Here is an 18990-nt window from a genome sequence, read left to right as displayed (position 1 = left end):
GAAGTTCCGTCCTTCGTCTTGGAGAAATGCTCATCCATATATTCTAGCTGATCGTTTTGAAGATGTCACTCCTCCTGAAACAATGCAGCAACATAGAAAATGCGACAAATATTAACCTTTATGATTATTTACAGGGCTGCAATTTGAAAAAGGGAACACAGGTATTTGTTCATTGTTCAATTGATATTATTACCTCATAAATCATTAAGTAGACCATAAATGGATCGTATTATACATAAATAGATCATGTTATACGTAATTCATTCAGCAGATTGAAAACGACCTGACAGCAAGGAGTCTACATGACTGAAAGTCAAACATAAATCCTCGGACCAGTTCTACCCGTACTTTGATCCACAAAGAGACTAATCATTGAGCTGATACGCGAGTACTTATATTTTAGGTGGACGTTGAAAATTTATTGAAATTTCTTTTGAAAAATTCAAAATTCATTAATTTCTATAAAAATGAAGAGATTAGAGTAAAAATTAGAAACGTTAACATGGAGAACATGAAAAGACGATAAACCCTTAGCTCCTTATTTTTCGAGAACGCTTATGTGAAAGCTCCTCAATAAATGAATCGGAAACTCTCGCCGAAAGTTCTTTGAATTACTATATATATAGATAGATATGGATAGATTGCTGGCTCCCTTCAAACAGGAATGGAAACTGTCCTGTCCTAAAGCACTTGAGACGGGTCAATCGACCTATATACAAGATCGGTTAATGTACCAGCTTCCAACCCATTTCAATTCAAATTGTTTTCCAACAACAAAAGGATAAACCAGCCAGGTAACTCAGAGTCATCCAAGAAAAAAGGATGAACAAGTCCTCAGTGATACATTCAACTGATCTGCCACATTCCCTCGCTCCTTGAATTTGATGAAGTAGTAGAGCGGCTGGCCGAGAGCATCAGCTTTTGCGGATCTATCTGCTGGGCTCCTCTCTTCCTGCCTTTAAACTTTCCTTCTCCATGCATCAGCAAACCAAAGACTAAAGCACTTACAAGATCATACAATCTAGCTATATGGACACGGCATCATCTTGGCTGCAAGTTAGAAATAAGCAAGGTGCTGAATATCCGGATGAAGATCCTACATGTGTAGCGAAAGAAACAATGTAAATGCACTGGGTTCTAAACTTGTAATTTCTGTCTGACAGTTCAGTTGGATAAATGTGGAACAGATCTTTACCAGAAAAATTAGATGCACCGCTATTACATTGTACGTTACAAGTGCCGCCACCCAACTCAAAGCAAACTCTGCATTTGAGTTTCAGAGGTGAAAAACCTTTCCATTAGTCCAAACTGACATGAGACGGTGAAGTGTCTCTCTCTCTCTCTCTCTCTCGCGTCAGGTATATTGTAATTCTTGATAAATGTATGCCAACTGATGACACATGCCTAATTAAGTCTAGCAACTCCGAATGTCATGTTGTCATATCTTCCAGGAAAAAAGAGAGGCCGAGCAGCAAGCCAAATGACTGACACAACAAAGAGAAAAGAACAACAATGGCTAAATATGAAATGGGCTCTGAAGAAAATATCTTACCCCTCCCTTTCCTCTCCTTAACTATAACCGACAGGTTACTACAAAAGGAAAATGGGAATGCCACCAAAGTTGAAATCTATTTATTTCCCCCCTTCTGGAAGACGTGAAAATGCCTCTTCATGCGTTTTGCTTTCATGAGAATCAATACAAGCACAACTTACAGATTTTCCCAGAAACAGTCCTTCACTACCATCAGAAAAGGAATTTTTTTTTTTAATTTAATTTAAAGCAGGTACCAGAATCACAAGCTTCATGGTCAAGATTAGAATTACCTCATTCATTCATTCATTCATTATATTCATTCAGTCCAATCTCTGAAGATACGATCCAGCAGCAGCGCAGCCTCTCTCTTGCCACCACCGGTGCGGTCAGATGAAGCTTTGGCTAAAGCCCGATCCAGTTCCACGGCTTCTGCAATCCTAGCTTCCCTCAGCAAACTCCTGTGGAGGGACCTCCTCAGATTGCTGCCGGGGATGACATTCGAAGCCAGCATGGCACTCAATACCTTGAGAGCTTCGAACACCATCCCATTCCGACAGAAAGCACCCAGCAGAAGTCCAGAGGATGCAGGGTGGGGCAGGCACGAAGAAGAGCCCGGTCTCATCAACCAATCGTCGAACAGCTGGAGGGCGTCGCGGGGCCTGCGGTTCTTGAGGTAGTAAACGATGAGAAGTGTGGCAACTGGGGTGAGCTGAGGTGGAGAGGAGCGTTGGAGCCGAGTAAGGAGGGAAGCGGAGAGGGATAAGTCGGGTTGGGAGGAGAGGGAGTGAATGAGGACGGGGAGGGAGAGGGAGTGGAGAGGGGGTGGATGTGGGAGGAGAAGCGCAGCGGAGATGAGGCGGATGGCAGTGGCGAGCTGGTTGATGAAGCACAGGCGGGGGATGAGGAGGTTAATGCTGGCCAACTCCTCCTGGGTTAGACTCTGATTCTGACTCTGAGACTGAGTATACTCTTTTTCGATTTCAGCTCCAGAGGAAGAAGAGAAGAGCCAAGTCAATGATGATGACTTGAATCGTCGAGAGAAGGAGGAGGAGGAGGAGGCGAGGGGCTCAACCTTCTTAAACTGTAGCTGGTGAAGCAGAGGATGACGAAGCTTGAAGAAAAGGGAACCCATGGCTTTCCAGTCCAGTCTAGGGGGAACGAGTGCCACTCACTCACTCACGCTCAGTCTCACACCCCACAGACAAGAAGCGTCGGGGCAAGGCAGAGGAAAGGAAAGCGAGTTACATCGACTTCCCGTCCCAATTGAAAATGCTGCAGATTCACTGACGTGAATTGGTTCGATGCTTAATTAAAGTCTTACTTTGAATGTAGAATTGGACTTTCGGATACGAGGTTTCGTGTATATATATATAAAAAAAAGGTTGTAGATTCCCGTTACCCACCAGGCCTTGCCTGTCTTTCAATCGCACTGAAAACACATTATGACTAGAATCAGATTGATATATCTATGACAGGAAATGAAATATAATTAGCAAGTCCTTGTTTGTAACCTCGCGAAAATTGTAAAATATTATTATTCCAATCGTTCAGTCCAAGTTGCTCAAAATGGTACCATTCGCACCTGCAACTATTCAGCACTGACCAGACTTTTTATTTTATAAGTAAGGTAAGAGATATATTAATGATAAGGAAGTAGTACATCAACATTTGAATAACCCTCAAATATAAAAAAGGTGGGAAAATTGGACTTATTGTCGAATTGACTTAAGTTATTAGTTTGAGAGTTATCCGCACTGACCAGACTCTCATTCATTCCAGTTAGACGCACTGACCAGACTCTCATTCATTCCAGTTAGACGTCGAGAACGTTTTCCTTCAGGGAGACCTCAAAGAAAAGGAGGTCGTAGCCAATCTCCCGGTTATGAAAAGACTTTTCATCCAAACTGTCTTTTGGTTGCTTTCAAAAAGGCTCTCGATGGACTCAACTCAAACAGATAACGGTCCAACTGCATTAGCTGATACCAATTTTCTCCAACTATAAAACTAGCAATGCATCATTTCTTAAAACTCGGTGGCATTGGCAATGCAACCATTTCTCAACCGCTCAGTAATTCCAACTCAAGATTTTATTTCCCGTGGTGAATTTAGATCAGCTATGCACATGGACTCCCTCACGCCTGGTACATGTTTGGTATCGGCAAATGGAAAGGGATTGAGATATTTGAAAAATATTACAATACAATGAGGCTGACGTCCATTCAACCCATGATCATTCTGCTAGTTGCATAAACACAGCAATCTGACACACTTGTTTTGCTTACATTCCTTTTTTGTGTGCCAACTACCAGCTCAGATGAAATGATATTATCTCCAGGTGATCAGAGGGAGGGACTCCTGTCAAAAGTTAATTAGCACCTCATCCACCCACCCCTGTTGGTCCTTGCAAATACCCGTGGCTGCTTTTCCGGAAAAGTCATCCTCCAATCTGGGTGTTTAATCAAATAATCCCACTGCCTGCAAGCCCAGATGAACCCACCACCATTCAGTCCTCCTCATGCAGATAGCAAATTTATTCATCAGTTTAAGGATGGCTGACTTAGAGCACACATTACTCATACAAGATGCCCGAGAAAGAATAATGAAACTACCCATGAAAGGAACTAGTATGCTCATAACACAATGTAATCAACTGTTGTTGTTGTTATTTCAGCTGCATGAAGGACTTGCTAAACCTTATTACTATCATCAGTTTGCAAAGGTCAAGCACATTTGGCTTAAGATATGACAAGTCAATAAGTATATCTTATAGTTTGGCCAAAAAAAAAAAGTGCCAATTATAATCGCATTTACCCACATTCATTTCTAGAGATCAAACTACCACAATCAGATGGCAATTCCATACAGCTGTTCATCATCAATAGATGATAAAGCAAAAAGTTGGGGATATACAAAGAATTTGGAGAGCATGAAAAGCGTTGATTTTGTTCAACTAGGGTACCTTCTTATATTATAGACAAAATCTGGGCCTTCAGCAAGAGGTGAAGTTGAACATGTGAAAAGAATCTCGGGATCTGATAGGCTGTAAAATGTCAAAGCAATACGCAATTGATGCCTGGACCTGCATCAGTCAAGCAAACAAGCAAGCTCGCAATTGAGATCGCTATATAACAGTATTTAAATGCAAGCAAAGCTGCAGAAATATGGGCTGCAAAAAGATAGGGCTTACCAACAGCATGGAGCAACTACAAATTTATCAGTTAGCGTGTCATATGTTTCCAGCAACTTGCCCTTCCAACTTGGATCATCATTGCATGCAGTTACACGAATTCTCCGGACTATTTCATCAGGACATCTAGAAGTTCCATCAAAAGAGGCTGGGAATACAGATCCGGTAGCTGTTTCTACCTTACAAAGGGAAAAAAAAATAAAAATAAGAAAAGATAGCACAGTTCATCAGAATGCATGGCACAGTTCATTAAATGAAGTATATTTTCAATAAAACTAGCTACCTCACCCTTATATGTGTAAGGCACTTGTGCAGCAATGAGAAAAATTACACGAAGTCAATGCATCTGAAAATGATTGAGTAGTACAGCGGAGATCAGACGCTACATGTTACCATTTTAAAAGAGGAGTAGGTCCCATTTTGTTTGGTCTTAATGGAAAGTGAGCATGCAAGAAAAACAAGCACATATACCTCTTTACTTCTTTGACATGAATTACACATTATGAAGACCATAGTATAAAGGATGTCCAGGTGATAAAACTAACCAGAAAACCGTTAAAAATTGGGTATGCATTTCCTTCAGCATCTCTTTTGGTGTTGTGCCCAAGGACAAACATAGTCTGGATACGAAACTTCTCCTGTCTTTTCCACAACGACTCCACTATTTTAATACATAAAGGCAATGAATAACCGACTTGTTTACCAGGCCTTCCTGTTCTAGAGACTTGATTAGAAACCTGCACATGCAAAGTTCATGTTTTTTAAGTTAAAATAACTGTTTCATGAAGTATTACTTATGTCACTAAAAGATCACAAAGTAATGGATCTAGGCCGTACACCAGCAGGAGCATCTTCAAAACCGCCAATCAGATGAACCTATATTCATGTAGTTTCTGTAGTTACTGCAAGGACTCTGGGTGTATCAAAAAATCTATAGAATATGTACGTTTGAATTTAAACAAGAGTACATCTAACTCAGCACGCGAACCATTATTGACAACTAGCGATAGCATCTGCGTTAAGCCAATTTCGACAACATCTGGAGAGTCCATATGGGCAACAGAGGTCCTGAGATTCAGAAAGGAAAGGGAAAGAAAATACTTTTAACATTAAATATGCTGGGTAAGAACTTGTATGGTATTTTAGAAGATCGTTAAAAAAAAAAAAAATTAGCTTCTCACATTCCGCTCTGGCGATTCCGGATTGCAAGGCCCACACATGTCGTTGCTTCATCGGTGCCAACAAACTATTACATAAGATGGAAAAAGAAACTTGTATCTAGTTAATGGAGTATTTATAGAACCAAGGAAGGCACACATGGATCAGTGCATCTTCCGCAACATAAGATGGAGGTATGGCTCATGATAAAATTGCAATGAAGGTAAGGTGAGCACAAGGGTTAAACATACATCAACCATTGCTGGATCAACCGCGGCATATTCTCTCTGAAACAAGTAAACAAAGTTGGGCTGTGAAGGCCTCTCTGAAGAAGACTCCTCTGAACTAGTAAACTTCCTTTCTGGGATGTCCTTGAATGCATGTGAGGAGGACAGCACAGTGGGGTGCCCCATTAAAGCATTTAGGATTTCAATTCCCTGTCCAAGGATGGGATACTGAGTTTATGTACAGCTCAAACAGTTCCAGAAACGAATTCCATGCACTACAATCAAGAATGCAGCAAGAAGAATAATGCAGCTGTAATTGCCACTTGCTTTCTTTCCTAGGAAGAGATACAAGGCAGAGCTCAGCACAGCACGTACATATATAAAAGTCAAATATTTGCAACCCATAGGGGCAGAGTTCTTCTACAAGCTTAAGTAAGAGCGGAATTGGAGCACATACATATGGAGCCGCTTCTTCTCTGCTAACGAAAGCCTTCAATTCGACCCAAGGTAAGGTTTCTGATAGAGATATATGCGTAGAATTCTATTTAAGGGCGAATGGAATTCCAACAAGAAGATCCCACGGAACATGGAACAGAGCTGCTTTTGCATAATAAATCAATCAAAAGCTATGCATCACGAACAAACGGCCAAAAGATCTACAGCCCAGACAAACCAGTCTAGTCTAGTCTAGTCTAGTCGCAATAGATTAGGGACTCAACTCAAAACTTTACAGCCAGAAACAACAAAATAAGCAAACCTTGGATTCTAAAAGGTCATGAAAAACAGCTATGTGGTGGGAAGGGAAGACGGACAAAGTTGGGTTAAGGGAATCAGAATCAAAGCGAAGGAGGAGGAGGAGTAGCAGTACCTGAGGGTGAGGGGACGAGGACGAAGAAGAGGCCAACATCAACGGACGCCCATCAATGAATATCATGTTTCTGGGATGGGAGTGGGACGACAAACAATCGTTTCGTTAACAGAGCGTGAGAGGGAGGCAGGGAGGAGAGCGTCCACTATCACTTCACTAACTAATAAAGCAGCTGATGCTTGCCGGTTGCCGATGTTGCGGAGGATCTCTCTCTCTCTCACTGTAGCTGTACCGTGACTATGCGCGCGGCTGCGTGCGTCTGGGGTCGAACCAGAATTTGATTTGACGGTGAAGGGCAGTTTCGTCACCCAAAAAAAAAAAAAAAAAGAAAGAGCAAATTTGGAAAACGAAAACGCAAAGGCCAGCCAGGCCCAGATCAAGCCCAAGGTCCATTACGCCGCCACGCGACATCAGATAGTCCATCTGGGTCTGACAACTCCTCCTCCTTTCTCCCGCTTTCTCAGTTTCTGGCGCCGGCGGCCAGCAAAAGAGGAGAGGTTTGATAGTCTTTAGAAGCAGAAGTAGAAGAACAGGCAGCAGCACAGCAGAAAGAAGAAAGAAGAAAGAAGAAGAAGTAGAAGAACAAGAAGTCGACATGCCCAAAGGTTGGATCTTTCTCGTTTCTTTTGTACTTTAGAATGAACGATGAATATATTATTTATACGACGACGACAAGGACTAGTCAGTAGGCTGGAATTAGATAAATTTTTATTTATGGGGGGTGCGGTGGTTTGTCGTGAGTAAATGGAATGGGTGTTGTTGTGGTTGCAGAGATACCAGGTTTCTATTATGATGAAGAGAAGAACAGATACTTCCCAGTCAAAGGCCCCATACCAGGCTCCAACTCCACCCGTAAGCAGCCTTCATCAGCCTCCTCAATGCCTGCCACCGACGCCACCAGTGGACGTGTAAATCCGCCCCCCACTGCCCCCTTTTCTTATGCGTTCCTTCTTTCTGCCTTTCTCTGCTTGTTTGTATCCTTGCTTGCAAATTGAGAGATATATCCCCCCCCCCCTTCCCCCTTTTTTTTTTGGTGCAGTGCCGTCCCAACGGAAGCTCTATTTCGACCCTTGTGCAGGCCAGGGAGTTGGATGGGAACGCTTTACATTTGAGGACTGGGAAGAAATGGACATGCCATTTTGAGACCGAAATACTGAACAACCAAGTTTCTCAACCTCAGGTAACAGTAGTAAGGAGCTGCAAACACCATAACCCCACCAATACCAAAAACCGAAAAAGAGAAAAGAAAAGAAAAAGCTTTTCTTCCACTGACTTCAATCACCTATAATTGAAACTTTTTGCAGGTGTGGAGCTATGATGAGACTGACCATGTTGCTGAGGGTGCTTTAGAAATCATACCTATCAATATGATCACCCCAGAGGGTGAAACCCAAATTCCTGCTTTGTTAGCGGGCAGCATTCATGGTCTGTTGAGGTAATACCCAAAGTAGCAGCCCCCTTTGTGCCTTTCCTTTTGCATTTTGTAGCTTCTTGGCAACAATACGATATTATTTACTTGCTGTTGTGTTTTTGTTGCACAAGTCAGTGTTTTAGCGAAAATTAATGCTTTGATGAATTGTAAGATTTACTGTTTATGGATTCTGGTTCTTTCCCTCAGTTTCTATGTGGTTGGGAAAGCTGGTGAACACCTTGTCTATGGGGTGAAAAGCATGTCAAGTCGAGTTTGGCCTCAGAATGGAGAGAGCGAGAGCGAGAAATGGGCAAAACCACCTGTTCCTCTTTGGAGAATTCCAGGAGCATTTCATAGATTATCTTCAGATATATCTCGCATTAGATCACCGCGAAAGCCTTACTCTGTAACTAGTACTCCTTGTTCAACAGCCAGCTATACACTGTATCCTTCAATCTTTGTTGGTTCATAAATTCTTTAGAGTATGTTCATCTGCTTTTCTTGAATTTGTTTTTCTTTTTCCTTCCTTCCCTCCCCTGCCTTCCCAAAACAAGTAACACCTGCCTATGGTGGTCAGGCAAAGTAAAGACTATCTGTTATCTGCAAGACCTTAATATGTGAGGCAGTATAACTACTTTGGGCTCAGATAGGTTTGGTGGATCAGTTTTTGTTCTGAATCCAGTTGATCCATTTGATCCTCATTCGCGCAACAGTTACCTTGGAGTGGTCCACAATGTTGCTTCTTTCAACTATACCATATGGACGGCAGATTGCAGCTCTAAGAAGAATCAAGCAGTGGTTGGCAAGTCTCCTCTCTCCCTCTCTCCCTCTCTCCTTCTGGCATAATATGAGACAGTTTTAGATGATAGGACATCCTTCAGTTGAATAGCTTTTGGGCTGTGCCTGTTTTTCTGAATTTCCACTCATCACAATATCTCGTTATCTCTATGATGTGATGTGGGCTGAGAATCTCTTCTGATCACTTCTTTTTCAAGTGAGGGCTTGTCAATTAATATTGGATTGTTAACCTATCTCTACTTTTGATTGCAGGAACAAATAGGGGAGCTGCGTTAGTAGACTTGGAAAACGGGAAAGTATCCTGGGTGTTTCATAGTGGAAGTGATGTTCTTGCACAACAATTTGAACTGTCGGTAATATACCATATTCAAGATTCAATTTGATCCAATGAGGATTCAGATTTATCTTGCTATTAAACTTTGCACTTTGGTCATAGAAAAGGAAGATTTTGACCAACTCACTTAATCAGTCTTCTCCTAGTAATCAGTTGGCATAACAATGTGAAAGATGGACTATTTGTCTTGGCAGTAGGGAAGAGTGTAATTGTGATGGGAATTAGCAGTAGGTGTGCGCTTTCATTAAAGAACATTGCAGAACAAGAAAGAGATCCTAAAGTTTTGAACACAGGAGGTGGATGCCTTGGAAATCGAGAGCCAATATTGTTGAACATGCTTCTCTAAGATTCTCCTTAGTCAGGGTTTTGTGCTCTGTTAACTTCAGTTTTGGTTTTATTGTTTCTGTGGATCAGCCTCTTGTAGGACTTAGACTGTTACTCTAATTTTTTTCATATTTCAGGGAAATGGTGTATTATGTGGACTCAGAAATGGGGCTATTCTGACTGTTGACGTCCGAGAAGGACCAGGGGCCTCTTCTGCTAGGCTTAGGAAACATCTAATACCGTGCACACCCTCTAACAAAAATGATCGGAGCTCCACCAGAAAATGGTTTAAGGTAGTGTTATGATTTACTGATGTACCTTTTGTGACTGGTTTAAAGAATTATTAAAAAGCATTTTACTTCAAGTTCTCGTATTTGATTTGCTAAACATTGGAAATGAAGCATTCTTCAGCATTTCCTGAGGTCTTAGGATCTGGCTAGGAGAATTTTTTATTCACCTCAAAGAGTATATTAGTTTCCCAGTATGAGAACGTTGAAAAGATGACCAGGTCCCATCTAGAGGGAAAGGACAAGATTATCTAACCTGATTATGCTTGAAGTAGTTAGCTGAATCACAATCTCATAACTTTTCTATTTTCGTCCCCCTACTATGCAAAGATGGCAGTTGGTCATAAGGTTGAACATTATGATGATACGATGAATCTGATGTGCAGATCAATGGGAACATACATCCAACTTCTACTACTTATATGCCAAAATCTGTTTCCAGGTTAGTGTATTCGAGTGGAGCTGTTTTGTGTCGATTTTATTAAGTTCTCTTGCAGTATCATAATGATGATCTGATTTTTGAACTCTAGTCTGTTGTCGCTCCAGCTGTATGACCAATACTTCTTGGCAAGCTCCATGGATGGTTCAGTAAGTTTCACATTTCATTCTGCTCTGTTGTTCTGCATTTATTTATTTAGAATTACAAAGTGTATTTAGTATAGGGATTGCTGCCCATGAAAAAAAACACGGGAAGATGGTTTTCTTTTCTCTTTTTTTGTTTTTTGTTTTTTTTGTTTTGTTGGGGGGGGTGGGGGGGGAGGGGAGAGGAGGGGGTTTGAAGGCACAGGGTTGGAGAGTCTCATGTGTGGGTGCCCATTTAATTCGCAGATCAAGCTGTATGATCAACGCCTACTTGGAAGAGGACCTCTGCAGTCTTATGAGGGGCATGTGAATACGCATACTCATATCCAGCTTGGAGTTGACCCATCTGAGAAGTTTGTTGTGTCAGGTGCTTATTCTTTTCATTTTGGTTTTTTTTTGTTGGAATTGAAGTCTGACACTTGAAATATCTAGGAATATAAGGGGAATGAGATCCACCACCTGTCGATTTGAGCTTTTGGGTTTACCAATCTATCAGCTTAAACTTTTGGATTGGGGACGGGTTAATCTACTTAGAAGGCCACTGAAATTTATATTTTAGCCTTTTTCCTTTGAGCCTCATTCCTTGATGAAGTTGAGTGATTTTATCCCAATTCCTCGATAAAGCTGGAATGTATTGTTGGCTAAGCATAAGACAAGTTTCACATGTCCCACTGTACTTTGGACTTCCAGCAAGCGAATCTTTTCTTAATTCCCCCCTCAATTTGTTAAAAACCTTTTTTATTGCTTATATATGTGCATATCAGGGGGTGAAGACCACAGTTTGCGGGTTTGGAATATCAGGTCTGGGAAGCTGCTCTTTGAGAAAAAAGTTTTTTCGTCGTACCCCTTAACCTTGTGTACCCAGACTGATGAAGGTAATATAACTCAGCCTTGTATAATTTTCCCTTTCTCTCTCTTTCTGCACTAAGTATACATACGATCAATGAAATGTAGGGTGGAGTTGGGCTCTCATTGTTTTTGTCATCTGTCCGTTTTTGCATTGGTTCAGTGATTAAGTTATTAATTTGTCACTATAGGGTCTACACAGGAAAGAGGAAGTTGTATGCAGTACCTACACGAACAGGGTAATTGCTGGGGGTCTTGGCATGGATCAAGGGGAGGTTTATTCTACACGCGTTGGTGCTGACTCATGCACTTGAATGAATAGTGTATCATGGCAATGGTTTTGAGCACTTACCTCTCTGAGAGAAAAGGATATGTTGGGCTCAGATATTGGATTCAGATCTCTTTTGTGCTTGAGGCTCTCATTTATCTTCGAGAAATTTCTTTCTTGGCTACTTGGCCAAAAAATTATAAATAAAAAATCTCAGGTCCACTTAATCCCCCCCACCCCCCCCCAACAAAAAAAAAATAATAATAATAAAAAATCCCAGGTCTTAGAGGAGGGATGAGCAGCTGGAAAGTTAGAGGAGGCTCGTGGCTGGAAAAGCTCAAAGTCATTCATGAACAGAAAGGAGAGAATCCCGAGGTCTGCTCAAGCAACATACACCAATAGTGTGATATATAGCTTAATACTTAGTTGTTTGGCTTCTAGAGTTAATTTAGGATCATGCTCTTAACTTTTTTGTTCTTGTTGCATATTTAGGATATAGAGCATCACATCCTATAGGATAGGATAACAACATGAGGTGGCTGCATCAGTTGTGAGCAAATGTAGTCTAACAATGTATACTGATTTTCATTTGCGAAATTTTTTGTTCAAATCATATCATTTGCCCACAGTTCACTTTATTTCAGGATTGAGAAGACATGTAAAGAGAAAATCTGAAATGCTTTGTATTTTCTGGAGCTAGTATTTGCAGAGGGTAACATCTTATAGTATCTCTCTATTGTATTTCATATCTCTGTATTTTGTAATGTGATGTAATTTTCCCAAATGCAACGTTTAGTAGATAGATATATGGAAAAACTCAGCAGAAGAACCCTGTGGAAAAGAACTTTAATTTCAAGAAACACAAAAGGTAAAGCGATATGGATGAGGTAGAAGTTAAGCTTTCAGTAGCGGTTGACGAAGTTGCAGTTGGAGCGGACTTCCCCTTCTTCCCCAGTAAGGACCTGAACATTCCCAAGCTTGGCCATGGACACCCCAAACTGATAGTGGAAAAGATGGGGCTGGGAGGCGAGTGCAGCAACAATGGGGGAGGTCCTGTGGTCGGAGTGGAGCAGTTGATCAGAGGTCAGGAGGCCCATCTTCTTCTGAAGGTTCTTGTAGTACACTGAGTCAAATGCCTTTGGGGTGGTGGCGTCCAGGTCGACATATTCGGAGGCCCATCTGCATTTTCTTCTCAAGTAGTTGAGGTATTTAGGGTCTATGGTGGGGTCAGCCTTCCCCGTTCCCTTGTGGTTATAGATCCGCGACTGTACTGAGCCGCATGTGCAACGCCCTATGGTATGTGCCCCTGCAAGCAAAAATTCAATATTTTTACTTTTTAAAAAAAATATTTTTAGGGATATATGCCAGTCACACTGCAAAAGTATACTTGTATGTAGTATGTTCTAATTATTTTCTGGCAGAAAGCTGCCGGTAGAATTGTATGCATATATACATACCTGAGAGCACGACCAAGTCTAGCACATTGAGACCCTGGGACTGGAAGAATTCAATGAGGGAGGTGATGTTCTCGTGACCCATTGGGACCAGCTTGGCTTCCTTAGCAATGGAGACGCGGCCGTCTCTTCTGCCATAAGGAACCATCCAGAATGGGCCTCCAGCCATGACAGTGGCATCCCTTGCGGCTGCTGTTAGGATGTCAGCGCAGGACACTGTCTTTGGGCACTTCTTCTCCAGTTCTGCCTTTATTTCGTCTATCAGCTCAAAGCCCCTCAATGACTTGCTCTCTTCAGCCTTCCTCTCGCTTCCCGGTTGGTTCAACAGGATGGACGCGTCACATCCCTGTAAGATGCGAATACAGTATGTGCGTATTTGAGTTTCAATGCTATATGTTGTATATGTAAGGAGTGACATGCATGTTCATTGGACAGCCATGGTCTAATAACTACGTGCGCTACTTACCCTGACGGAGCAGTCATGGAAATGCAACCTCATGAGGGCGGGAGCTAATGTGCGGTCCTTGTCAACCCATTGCTTCACTTTCCTGTGGACAATGGCTTCGAACTGTGGACACGTCCGGTGGTAGAAGCCAAAGAGCAGGTCGAGTTCCTCCTCTTCTATAAATTGTGCCCATGCTGAATTACATGATAATTGAACAACTGTCAGGACAGCGATCATTAAGACCAGGGATGTCACCGGAACCTTCATGGTCGATACGTATATCTGTAAGATAAGCTGGGATGAGGGAACAGGCCGGGCAGCTAGCTGGCTGAATAGTTGCCTCGGATGCGATGAACGGATGGATGGATTTGAATTTGATGAGTTTGGTTGTGTTGTGAAATTGGGATTGCTACTGTACTTTTATATACATACCGTATGTGAGCGCAGGTAGGTAGGTAGCTAAGGGAGGGGATTGGAAAGGAAGTGTTTGTTGTGCTAAAAAGAAGAATGAAAGACGTGATATCCACTCACGGGAAGGGACTAAGTTTATGAACGAAAATACAGTACATGGCCGGCATGTATGTATTAATTATTACGTGCATAGTTTATATTTGATTGAATAGTACTAATATATATATATATATATATATATATGGATTAATAAGGAATTATGTCGACTGATATAAATAAATATCTACCAGTAATAAACAATATTTATAACTGATAAATGTATATGAAGTATATATGAAAGGCCTCACTTTACTACCAATCGCAAGAGTCTTGTTTGATTTGCCTCTTACAATAATTCTGTCGGACAGGTTCATGAATGAATTGGATATAAGAATTTCCCGAATGGGGAAGCCTCTTTGCATAGCATCATTGCACGCACGATGTATTTGTGTATAATATATTGAAATGAAATGAATCAGTCATTAATTAATTAATTACTTAAAATTAGTTGGTAGGTTTAAGGGTTGGATTTTCACTCACTATTTATTGTTATTAATATTATTATTAATTTTTTGGCCAAAAACAAAACATCTTATTCAAGAAATTTAACCAGTATCAAGTACAGACTCCTCACTAACACCGATCCTTACTCAAAAGAGAGAACAAAGAGAATGGGGGTTGTTTGACCCAGTCCAGAAGGCACATTTTCTTCTTCGAACCAAATTAAGATGCATCTTCGAGGGGGGGGGGGGGGGGGGGGGGGGAAAATCACTAATGTCTTCCACCAGTGGCTTGATTTTCCAATGAGGCGCTGCTTCACCTATTAAAGGCTTGAAAAGCACCTCAGAATCCATCTCCAACACCACCTTTGTCCATCTGTTTGTTCTGGCCAGGTTGATGGCATATCTGTCACTGCTATGGCTTCCATCAATAATGCAGACCGTCCTTTCATCTTGCTTCCATGGCCATTAATTAAATTTCTGGTGTTGTCTCTGGCCACCACTCCAAGCTCCTGCATCACCAGACTCTTCATCAAAAGCAGCATCCCAGTTTAGCTTTATATCATCCCTTCTTTGGGTCTTTGCCAATTTCCTGGAGGTTTTCTTTCCTATTTACATATCATATACCGGGGCCTTCCTTTGCACTCTGCTCATAGCAAGCAGCTATGTTTACAAACTCATTGACATTTATCTTGGATACCACACGCAGAGGATTTGGATCCCTTTTCTCATAAACTGCAGAGTACCTTTCTTTCCAAATGTGCCAAAGAGTGAAAGCCATCTTCCTCATAAGTTCAATCCTGCCTTGCCCCTTCAACTTACTTGAATCCATAATATCTTTCAGCCAAGTATCAAGCCTTCTAACTTGCTCTTTCCTGATCATGAGTCCCATCCTACACAGCTAGCTACACGCCTCTTTCCCATTCACAGGTCAACAAAACATGCTCAATCGATTCTTCTTCTTCTGAACAAAAAAGGACAAGTACCATGCACTAGCCCCCTTCTTTTAGCTAAGCTTGCCTTCCGAAGAAAATTCTTTCTACGTTGAAGGCCTATTAATCCTCCTCTCTTTTGGAGATCTAATAAACACATATGCAGTCTCAACTGACATTTTCACCTTCTTTTTTTTTTTTTTGTCATGAGGCCATATTAATCTATCAGGCCTTTCTTTCAGCAGAATAGGTATCTTCATTATGGTTTTCACTTCATCAGTTGACACCACATGCTGCAAATCATCCAGCTTCCATCTCAAACTGCCCGATCAATCAACGAGCAGACCTTCCCCTCCATATCCTCATCCACAGAATAGAGCCTGTGTAACCTGTTGACTCTGCAACCAGGATGCCATGCATCATTCCAAATATCTATACATCTTCCATCTCCTAGCTACTTGCCATAAAGCTCCTTTAACTAACACCTCCTTTCCTTCTAGTATGCTGCTCCAGCCCCATGAAGCTCTGGCACCTTTGGAAGCACATAGAAAATCACAATATGGAAACTAAAGCCCCTTGGGCAAGATTTTCACTCTCTCCAGTCCCGCAATTTATCAAGATCATCACCCACCAAAGCAGTCCAAGAAGGCTAACTATATATATATACACTAGTTGTGAAATCCGTGCGTTACAAGGGATAGTTTCACAAATAAAAATAACATATTAACATAAATAAAAATATTATTATGAAAGTAAAAAACATATTGAAAAGTCAAAGATGCAAATTAGAACATTCAAACCTATAGTTAAAAATTATAATTAAGAAGTAAAAAAAAAAACGAAATAAGAAAAAAAAAAGTTTGACCTCGCATAGCATAAACAATCACTTTCTTCGTTATCTTAAGTTGGCTTAACTTCACAAACTGCGCGGTGAAAGTCTCAGTTGTCGCATTTATAATGTACCACAAAAAATCTACAGAAAAGTATAATCTAAATTTTTTGATAATTTCGGAAGATTTTATAATCGAAAATAATTTGATCATATTGCCTTTAATTGGAGAGTACCGTAGAATCCAAAAGAATTTTTTGGTTTTTTTAAAATGAAATATTAGAACGAAAAATAATATTGAAAGATTTTGTTAATAATTTTATAAGAAAAATGATTAAATTTAAAAAACTCAAAAAACTGAGAAAATTTCATTCGAAAACTGAGTGTTCTGAGGCCATTTGACCGAACCTACCTCGTCCTTACTTTCATATATATATATATATATATATATATATATATATATTAGGCTATTAAACCAATGCGTTGCATAAATTTTATAAAAGAATTATTACTAAATGTTAGATATTAAGACAATTATTAATATTGATATATATGTTTTTACACTATATAAATTTTAACACGATAAATTTCACACCCACATTAGATAACATTACTTTTAGAGCTCATAAGCAAATAATTCATATAAGATGTTTTATAGACATGATCAATTCAATTTATAATATAATAATTACAAAATAAAAAAAGAAGTACAAAATTCCTAGTCTTTAGTTAATGCAAGAAAACTTAAGAATCATAGTATATAAAATTTTAACACTAAGCATTTGTAATTGTCTTTTTCACCCTCATATTTCATATATTAAGTTTTAGGAAAAATGACACCATGCATCAGAGTTTGAAAACAAGTATCACAATGCATCATATTTTGAAAAATTAACATGGTGCATCACGAAAATTTTGAAAATTTTCACCATGCATCATTTCCGTCAACTGAAAGACGGAAAGCTGACGTGGCACGTTATTTAGACAAACGATGCCAATATGGTTGTGCTTACTCAACATCTGGGTCCCACCTGGTCATGAAAATATGATGCACTATGAAAATTATTTTTAGACTGTGATGCACGGTATCATTTTTCCATTTTAATATTTGTTTGTTAACTTATTTCCTAAAACGGAAAGGCACTAACAACCATATACAAACTGACATGTCCTGAACAACTTTATTCCTATCTCTCTTCCATTTTTTGTAATATTTGGCACAAGTTAGCTGATCGATTAAGAAACATGGCCTCCATCGTCGACTGAGCCACAAAACCTCATGCGGTGTGTTTCCCTTGCTCGGGTCAGGGCCATATTAACGCAACCCTCAAACTCGCCGTCGAGGAAACCAAGCCCTTCTCTAGAGTTGACCATTCGTATGTGGTTGAACTCTGTGTTAACGAAAGCGATGTGGAAGCCCTTGCAAGAGCTCTGCGAGTTTGAGGGTTACGTTAATGTGGTCCCGACCCGAGCAAGGGAAACACATCGCATGAGGTTTTGTGGCTCAGCGGACGATGGAGGTCATGTCTCCTGATTGATCGGCAAACTTGTGCCAAATACTACAAAAAATGGAAAAGAGATAGGAACAAGATTGTTCAGGACATGGCAATTTGTATATGGTTGTTAGTGCCTTTCCGTTTTAGGAAATAAGTTAACAAACAAATATTAAAATGGGAAAATGACACTGTGCATCACAGTCTGAAAGTAATTTTCATAGTGCATCATATTTTTATGGCCACGTGGGACCCAGATGCTGACTAAGCAAGGCCACATTGGCATTGTTTGTCCAAATAACATGTTGCATCAGCTTTCCGTCCATCAGTTGACGGAAGTGATGCACTGTGAAAATTTTCAAAATTTTCATGATGCACCATGTTAATTTTTCGAAATATGATGCACTGTGATACTTGTTTTCAAATTGTGATATGTTTAGGAATTTTTCCTAAGTTTTATAAATTTGCATAAGTTTAGATAAAAATGACTAATCACTTCGATGAGAGATTTATTTAATTTAACTTTTATAAGGATAATAATGATTATTAAAATTAATTAAGTTAAATTTAATATTTCTTAATTTCTTTAAAATTATGTATATTTATTCAATAATAAAATGGCAACTACTTATAAAATAACAATAAATGATTATAATTATAATTCTTCTTTAATGTTTCTTTTTGGATATATTTTCTTTAACATATTGATTTATTAATACATTGACTATTCTACCCCTATTTAATAGAGACATTTACAATTCTACCTATTTTAGAGACATTTACAATTCTAGCCCTAAGTATTCGCAATTGTCTTTTTCTTACTTAAAGTTCATGCATTAATTTTTGTACATTTGAATAATTTTAGATATATGACTAATCATTTCAATGAGAGATTAAATTAATTTATCCTTTATGAGGCTAATAATGATTATTAAAATTATGTATATTTATTTACTAATAAAATAGTAAATGCTTATAAAACAATAATAAGTGATTAAATCCTTCTTTAATTTCTCTTTTTTCATATATTTTATTTAATTACAATAATAAGGAGTATTATTCA

The 18990-nt window shown here is 39.7% G+C and overlaps 4 protein-coding genes and 1 long non-coding RNA gene across 13 annotated transcripts; 2 read left to right on the top strand and 3 right to left on the bottom strand.

Annotated features, from left to right (window-relative positions):
* Positions 1 to 594: 594 nt before the first annotated feature.
* Positions 595 to 2945, bottom strand: LOC116209544. 4 transcript variants are annotated; one of them, XR_004157277.1, is made up of 3 exons: positions 1825 to 2945; positions 1196 to 1263; positions 595 to 1096 (listed from the first exon to the last, which is right to left on the bottom strand). XR_004157277.1 is itself a non-coding variant. In XM_031543203.1 (2 exons), the coding sequence occupies exon 1, from the start codon at positions 2664 to 2666 to the stop codon at positions 1851 to 1853; it is 816 nt and encodes a 271-aa protein (XP_031399063.1). In that variant the 5' UTR covers positions 2667 to 2945; the 3' UTR covers positions 595 to 1096; positions 1825 to 1850. The 4 variants fall into 4 exon arrangements, 2 of the variants coding, with proteins under 2 accessions (XP_031399063.1, XP_031399062.1); XR_004157278.1 differs by having other exon boundaries at positions 595 to 1050; XM_031543203.1 differs by lacking the exon at positions 1196 to 1263.
* Positions 2946 to 3689: 744 nt separating this feature from the next.
* LOC116207568 (protein N-terminal asparagine amidohydrolase) lies at positions 3690 to 7225 on the bottom strand. 3 transcript variants are annotated; one of them, XM_031540566.1, is made up of 9 exons: positions 6975 to 7225; positions 6131 to 6316; positions 5903 to 5967; positions 5690 to 5789; positions 5559 to 5597; positions 5267 to 5458; positions 4722 to 4900; positions 4494 to 4613; positions 3690 to 4046 (listed from the first exon to the last, which is right to left on the bottom strand). In XM_031540566.1, the coding sequence occupies exons 1-9, from the start codon at positions 7038 to 7040 to the stop codon at positions 3989 to 3991; spliced, it is 1005 nt and encodes a 334-aa protein (XP_031396426.1). In that variant the 5' UTR covers positions 7041 to 7225; the 3' UTR covers positions 3690 to 3988. The 3 variants fall into 3 exon arrangements, with proteins under 3 accessions (XP_031396426.1, XP_031396427.1, XP_031396425.1); XM_031540567.1 differs by having other exon boundaries at positions 3690 to 4043; XM_031540565.1 differs by having other exon boundaries at positions 3690 to 4009; positions 6975 to 7219.
* A 195-nt stretch (positions 7226 to 7420) lies between these two features.
* LOC116207566 lies at positions 7421 to 12437 on the top strand. 3 transcript variants are annotated; one of them, XM_031540564.1, is made up of 13 exons: positions 7421 to 7579; positions 7746 to 7882; positions 8053 to 8154; positions 8279 to 8409; positions 8593 to 8829; positions 9012 to 9187; positions 9436 to 9536; positions 9979 to 10134; positions 10515 to 10570; positions 10659 to 10716; positions 10957 to 11077; positions 11475 to 11585; positions 11748 to 12437. In XM_031540564.1, exons 1-13 carry the CDS (start codon positions 7570 to 7572, stop codon positions 11855 to 11857), a joined length of 1506 nt encoding a protein of 501 aa, XP_031396424.1. In that variant the 5' UTR covers positions 7421 to 7569; the 3' UTR covers positions 11858 to 12437. The 3 variants fall into 3 exon arrangements, 2 of the variants coding, with proteins under 2 accessions (XP_031396424.1, XP_031396423.1); XM_031540563.1 differs by having other exon boundaries at positions 7422 to 7579; positions 8014 to 8154; XR_004156944.1 differs by lacking the exon at positions 11748 to 12437 and having other exon boundaries at positions 8014 to 8154; positions 10675 to 10716.
* Positions 12438 to 12698: 261 nt separating this feature from the next.
* Positions 12699 to 14026, bottom strand: LOC116207569 (peroxidase 7). Its single transcript, XM_031540568.1, has 3 exons — positions 13745 to 14026; positions 13282 to 13624; positions 12699 to 13130 (listed from the first exon to the last, which is right to left on the bottom strand). The coding sequence occupies exons 1-3, from the start codon at positions 13988 to 13990 to the stop codon at positions 12727 to 12729; spliced, it is 993 nt and encodes a 330-aa protein (XP_031396428.1). The 5' UTR covers positions 13991 to 14026; the 3' UTR covers positions 12699 to 12726.
* On the top strand, positions 12961 to 14343 carry LOC116207570. 2 transcript variants are annotated; one of them, XR_004156946.1, is made up of 3 exons: positions 12961 to 13120; positions 13246 to 13626; positions 13714 to 14343. It is a non-coding gene; the product is annotated as an uncharacterized LOC116207570 (long non-coding RNA). The 2 variants fall into 2 exon arrangements; XR_004156945.1 differs by lacking the exon at positions 12961 to 13120 and having other exon boundaries at positions 13125 to 13626; positions 13714 to 14338.
* The last annotated feature ends 4647 nt before the right edge of the window (positions 14344 to 18990 follow it).

This window comes from Punica granatum, chromosome 5 (genome assembly GCF_007655135.1).
Source record: "Punica granatum isolate Tunisia-2019 chromosome 5, ASM765513v2, whole genome shotgun sequence".
Classification (NCBI taxonomy): Eukaryota; Viridiplantae; Streptophyta; class Magnoliopsida; order Myrtales; family Lythraceae; genus Punica; species Punica granatum.
This window is presented reverse-complemented; position numbering and strand designations above follow the sequence as displayed.